The 6,863-nt window shown below is 31.7% G+C and overlaps 1 protein-coding gene across 1 annotated transcript; it reads right to left on the minus strand.

Annotated features, from left to right (window-relative positions):
• Nucleotides 1-756: 756 nt before the first annotated feature.
• On the minus strand, nt 757-6,434 carry LOC107039202 (uncharacterized F-box/LRR-repeat protein C02F5.7). The gene is made up of 4 exons (XM_015258707.2): nt 6,251-6,434; nt 4,011-4,444; nt 2,907-3,192; nt 757-2,639 (listed from the first exon to the last, which is right to left on the minus strand). The coding sequence occupies exons 1-4, from the start codon at nt 6,405-6,407 to the stop codon at nt 2,278-2,280; spliced, it is 1,239 nt and encodes a 412-aa protein (XP_015114193.1). The 5' UTR covers nt 6,408-6,434; the 3' UTR covers nt 757-2,277.
• Nucleotides 6,435-6,863: the final 429 nt, after the last annotated feature.

Here is a 6,863-nt window from a genome sequence, read left to right on the forward strand (position 1 = left end):
TGAATAATAATACAGTTGTCATCGGAAAATTGTGGTTTTATTGACCTTTACATCGATTATCACAAGAATTATTTGCTGTATCACATGGTCAGTAGATAAAATTAATCAGATTTTTAAAGGAAACTTATTTAAATGATTTGAGAATGGTTTCTTATGACAGAGAACAAATGACTTGATGATGATTTAAAACAAATTTCAAGAATTCTTTATTTTACGGATTCAATGTGAAGATGAGGAATGATTTTATGAATTAATCATCTTAAATTCGAAATTAATGCAATTTCCTGTTCATTTTTGGTTGAAATTAATTATGAAAACGAAAAATGCGTCTCAAGAATGAATATCGGATCATTCGACACTTAAATGATTTGACATAAGTTTCAATACTTTTTTATCATAATGTGTGGTTTAAATTAAAATTTTAGGTGGGAATATTGCACATTCAACCTAATAATTCAGAGAACAATTTATTTTGCTCTCCTTTCAGTAGGTAATCATTGAATGATTGAGTTCAATATGAAAATGAGGAATGATTCCCTGAATTAATTATCTTCGATTCGAAATTGAAGCCATTTCATACTTATTCGTGTTTTAAATTAATTACGGGTCATTCAAGACCAATTAAATGACTTGATGACTTGAAACAAATTTCAAGAATTCTTTATTTTACGGATTCAATGTGAAGATGAGGAATGATTTTATGAATTAATTATCTTAAATTCGAAATTAATGCAATTTCCTTTTTTTTTGGTTGAAATTAATTACGCAAATGAAAAATGCGTTTCAAAAATTAATATTGGGTCGTTCCACACGAATTAAATGACTTGATGATGACTTAAAACAAATTTCAAGAATTCTTTGTTTTATTACATTGTGGAAGTAGTCAGTAGATAAAATTCATCATATTTTTTAAGTGAACTTGAGTGATTTGAGATAATTCAGAGAACAAATTATTTTACTCCTCGTTCAGTGAATAATGGATTTCAATATGAAAAGGAATGATTTTATGAATTAATTATCTTAAATTCGAAATTAATGCAATTTCCTGTTCATTTTTGGTTGAAATTAATTATGAAAACGAAAAATGCGTCTCAAGAATGAATATCGGATCATTCGACACTTAAATGATTTGACATAAGTTTCAATACTTTTTTATCATAATGTGTGGTTTAAATTAAAATTTTAGGTGGGAATATTGCACATTCAACCTAATAATTCAGAGAACAATTTATTTTGCTCTCCTTCCAGTAGGTAATCATTGAATGATTGATTTCAATATGAAAATGAGGAATGATTCCCTGAATTAATTATCTTCGATTCGAAATTGAAGCCATTTCATACTTATTCGTGTTTTAAATTAATTACGGGTCATTCAAGACCAATTAAATGACTTGATGACTTGAAACAAATTTCAAGAATTCTTTATTTTACGGATTCAATGTGAAGATGAGGAATGATTTTATGAATTAATTATCTTAAATTCGAAATTAATGCAATTTCCTTTTAATTTTGGTTGAAATTAATTACGTAAATGAAAAATGCGTTTCAAAAATTAATATTGGGTCGTTCCACACGAATTAAATGACTTGATGATGACTTAAAACAAATTTCAAGAATTCTTTGTTTTATTACATTGTGGAAGTAGTCAGTAGATAAAATTCATCATATTTTTTAAGTGAACTTGAATGATTTGAGATAATTCAGAGAACAAATTATTTTACTCCTCGTTCAGTGAATAATGGATTTCAATATGAAAAGGAATGATTTTGTGAATTAATTATCTTAAATTCGAAATTAATTTTTTAATTCAGTTTTAAATTCATTATAACAATGAAAAATACGTTTTATAAATCAATATTGGGTCATTCAACACGAATTAAATGATTTGATGATGACAAAAAAACATTTTCATTACGAAAATTAGATCATTAGTCTTTATCAAATTAATTGTATTTTATCTTGAATAGAACCATTTTTCACCTGATTCTCATCCTAAATTCCTTCATAAAAAGAGAAAAATGCCTTTCAATCGTCAATACTAGACACAAATTACTTCAACAAAAACCTGATAACAATCTTCACAATAAATCATACATAATTTATAAAAATAAACGAATTAATCAAACGATGAACATAAAATGTTTTCACTCGCAAAACTAAAGAAAATAAACGTCAATATTTACCGATATTTACTCTCATATTTCCCACAAATTAATCATTTTCGATGTTTGAATGAAGCAATTCTCGTCTAATTATCCTCCTAATCAATTAAAAACTCTAAATCAAGACAACAGAAATTGGGAAATTCTCAGGCCTCACCAAGGGCTTTTCTTTATCCCCAACATCAATCGTCAGTACTGACTTACGATTTTTAACGGCTTCACTGACATCGTGGAGGAATGTCCTCATGTCTGCAGTTCCCTGAACCTTCAGATCCACCAGATTTTGGGAACTTTCGATCAACTGCTTCAGCCCCTGATTGTCGATCCCAGAGCAGTGGCTGCAGTTCAAGTTCTGGACTTGGTGCAAGCTGACAATGGCCCTGTTCGTCACCTTCGGCATCCTCTCCATGTGGAGGGTCTCCAGGTGCCTCAGGGTCGATATGGCTCTAAAGGAATGATCTGTGAGCCTTTCCAATCCTAAAGAGAGAAATCCATTAAAATTTACAAAATTAGAGTTTCATTTTATTCAATTATATCGATAACGAGTGGTTTTAGAGAAAACCGGCATAGAATCTTTTTTGTAGGTCTTGAAATTTTCTCTAAAAAATGTCCTCTTACATTTTTCTCTAGAACCACTCATTAACGAGATAATCATGTAAAACTGACAATGACTTCACATTGTGTTGAATTGATTTACTAATTTCATTGACTTAAAAGTAATTAAAGTAATGCAAGCTCATGTACCATCCAATTTCAAGACCTTCAGCTTCTTACAGCCCTCGACAATATCACAGATATGATGATCCCGAATTATCTTCGGATCTAACCCCTCAATTTTTCTCTGCCTCAGCTCCAGTCTCTCAAGTTTCTCGAAATTCTGGATCTTCTTAATGCTCGCCTCAGGGACATAAGAGAACGATAGGTTCAGCTCCTTCAGGTGCTTCAGCTGCTCAAGGCTTCGAAAACTCACTTCCTGGATGATAAAATATTCCAGGGACAGCAGCTGAAGATTTTGAAACTTTGAAAGATCCTGAAGCAATAAAAAAAACAAAATGTTGTGAAAAAAGTTCATTCGATTTTCTATTCGAAAAACTCGTAATATTTCCAAAACTATAAATTGTATCGAAAAATGTCTCTAGATCTTTTCTGTAGCTCACAAACCTCTCAACAAAAAATGTTTTATGACATTTTTCCTTAAGACGAGTCCCTATCGACGTGATCAACAATTTAACATGACCTAAAAAATTATAAAACGTAAAAAAGCAAACAGAACACTTTCCTAATTCTCCAATTATCTCCATAATGAGTGGTCCTCCGAAAAAATATCACTAGACCTTTTTTGTAACGCACAAAATTCTCTACAAAAAATTTCTCACGACATTCCCTCCTGCAGCCACTCCCTGTCAAAATAACGATTTAACACAACAAAAATCAAAATAATGAAAAAAAAGGAAGACGAAACCCCCCTCTTTTAATCATCAATATCTCAGGATCGGCTGAGTGAAATCCAAAAATTTTCTTTTCATTTTCAAGGTATTTTGCCAGCCTTCAAAATGAGGCCTGCTTCATCGCAATCGCATCATTGGGGCAGGAGATATTGACGATTCACAGAGCTTCCTACCTGACAAATGAAACGAAACGATTAAACAAAACAAAAATCGAAAATGAAGAATGTCCCTAATTGTTTAATCGATCATGTTGATGATTATCATCTAGGAAAAAATGTTTCTAGTTTGGAGAATTTTCTACAAAAAATACTCCAGGATTATTCGATGAACCCAATAATTTCAACTGCTGCTTCTTAAAAAAAGATTTTTTTACTTAAAAAAAATTAATTTCGATTCTCACAGCAGAAAAGAGGACATTGATGCTGTACCCCAGGCTCCCAGCCATCTCGAGGCTCTGGAGGCCCCCCGGAAGAGCCCTCAGCTGCTTGTTTCCCACCTCCCCATTGATCTGCTCCATAACAAGCCAATTAAGTTTCTCGAGAGTTGAAAACAGCGCAGCTAAGCTCTTGGCATGGCACTCCAGGACAGGGCGAAAGGCCCAGTAATCGAAGACGAGTTCAAGTTTCCTGATCTGGGGGCAGTATTTCTGGAGGACTCTCAAGTAAACCGATCTCTCGTAATTGGCGGGGATCCTGAGGGACGTGAGAAGACGTCCTGACCTGCGAAGGAGCTTCGTGGCTTGTCTGATGTTGCAGTCGGGGTATTTGTCCTTCAGACAGAGAGTCTTCACGTCTCGCCAGCCTCTCTTGCTTATTTTGTACCAACGTCTGCATACTGAGTTAATTAAATTCATTTGTTAATGGGTTGGTTCATTTTTCAGAATTATTCGTTACTAGAAAATTCACTAATTGGTCGATTGGTTCGTTGATTGGGTGATTTGAGGGAAATCTCGAAACGATGAAAGGTTTTTAACGTTTTGAATTGATTCATTGGATTGATTTTTAATTTTGATAGCCCGGGTGTACTATCTTTCGAATGTTATCTGGTTTTTTTCCATCTTTCGTAATCCAAAATTGTTAATTGAGTGGTACATCATGTAGAAATTCCCAAAAATTATGCTAGAATGATTAAAAAAATCGAAAAAATTCTGAAGTTTTTCAAAGAGCATTTTTAATTGAGATTCAGAATGAGTTGAAAAAAGGGGAAATTACACATAGCTGATTCGCTGCGGCAAATTATCTATTAGCTGTTATTTTCCATGGTGGATAACAAAACACTAACTCCTCATGGGAAGTGACAGCTAGGTACCTCAATTTTCAAAACAGTGGTATATAGTCATCTGCCATTTTTGTGATAAAAATGTGATTAAAAAATTCTCCAAAATATTACAACTTTTTTCAAAGAGCCTTTTCCGTAATAAATGTCTCTGTGCAGTGGGAAAATATTTACGAAATCAGTCTTCCCCCTGCATGATATTGGGTGACAGACCGCCATTTGCCACCGTAAATCAGACACATTTTTCAATTTCTTGTTATTCAACTTATTCTGAATATAAATTAAAAATGCTCGTTGAAAAAATTAAGAATTTTTTCTACTTTTTTTTTATTATTCATTCATAATTTTTCAAAATTTCTGCATGTTGCAGGACTCAATTGACAATTTCAGATGACGAAAGATGAAAAAAACATCGAGATAACGTTCGAAAGATAGTACACCCGAGCCTTAACTCATTAATTGATCCATTATTTAATAAACTATGTGGTTTTTAATGATTAAGCTTCATTACAAATATATTAATCGATGAATTATTGAATTTAAAAAATTGTAAAAACTAAAATTTTCTTCCAATTTGAAGAGCCATTGATCAATTGTTTATTAACAATTACTAAAAAGTTTGTTTGCATTATTTTAGATAAATTAATTGGATCAATTAATTCACGCATTATTGGCTTTTGGACAATGTCTTCATTAAAAATGCATTAATTAGTCAATTAATGCGTTAGAAAAATTTTAAACACAATTTTTTTTCCTATTTAACGAAAAATTAACCAATTGTTCAAAAAATCGACGAAAAAATCATAAAATGACAATTGAATAATTGAACAACGGTTAAACAATTGTTGTAAATTGTTCTCGACAATTATTTATCAACAATCATTAAAAAGTTGATTTACATAATGTGATAGCAATTAATTATGAATCAATTAATTCACTTATTATTTAATTTTGAACAATCCTTATCAAAAAGTGCATTTATTGATGAATTAATGCATTCAAAAAATTCCGAACACTAAAATTTTCTTCCAATTTGAGGAGAAATTGAACAAACAATAGAAAAAAAATGTAATCATTAAAAATAATAGAATATAATAATAATTAATAATAATGAGAATATTATAATACGATTAATATCAACATAAATATTAATCTTATTATAGTCGTATAAGAACTTGATAATTGTTCAAACAATTTATCAAAAAATCACAAAATGACAATTGAACAATTGAATAACGATTTAGCAATTTTTGTAAATCGTTCTCAACAATTATCTATCAACAATTATTGCAAATTTTGCATTATTTAGAAAAAAAGAGATTTTCAAATTACTAAACAATTTTTTATTCATTTTTTTTGTTATACCTTTCTCCGCCTCCAACTTCTGAAGAATTTCCAAATACGAAAAAATCCTGATTAGACAATCATCAGGAAGATCGTGGATTGTAATACTCGATGGACTCGCAAAATCATCGATCTGTGGATCAATTAATAAGCCCTCCATGTTTATAATTGAAGTCATGAATGAATATGAGCGATGATAACAGATGATAACATGAATGAATCGATGGAATCAATGAAACAATGAATTTCCACGCGATGAGGTTATATTCGTGGATGCCCGGTTCCTGCCGGATGTCGACCGGAAGTTGTCTCTTCTGGCGGGAGATGATTTTTGAAAATCACTTCCTGTATTCTTTACGACTATGAACTTTTCAATTGATCTTTTCAGAATCTAATTATGATCATGGGGAATTGCCAATAAATTGGTAATATGCTTACAATGTTGACTAGTAACGTTGGGACAATATTGGCTACCAACGTTGGGACAATGTTGGTTGCCAACGTTGGGACAATGCTAGCTACCAACGTTGGAATAATGTTCACTAGGAACATGTAGGGACAATGTTGGCTGCTAACTTTAAAACAACATTGACTACCAACGTTGGAGCAATGCTGGGACAATTTTGGCTACCAT

This window comes from Diachasma alloeum, unplaced genomic scaffold, assembly GCF_001412515.2.
Source record: "Diachasma alloeum isolate Michigan unplaced genomic scaffold, Dall2.0 Dall_scaffold_00294, whole genome shotgun sequence".
Classification (NCBI taxonomy): Eukaryota; Metazoa; Arthropoda; class Insecta; order Hymenoptera; family Braconidae; genus Diachasma; species Diachasma alloeum.

Coding starts and splice junctions, on each gene's coding strand:
- LOC107039202 (XM_015258707.2), bottom strand. CDS start 6,407: ATGACTTCAATTATAAACATGGAGGGCTTATTAATTGATCCACAGATC. Junction 4,445..6,250: donor GAAGTTGGAGGCGGAGAAAG/GTATAACAAAAA, acceptor TAATTAACTCAG/TATGCAGACGTTGGTACAAA. Junction 2,640..2,906: donor GAAGGTCTTGAAATTGGATG/GTACATGAGCTT, acceptor TTCTCTCTTTAG/GATTGGAAAGGCTCACAGAT.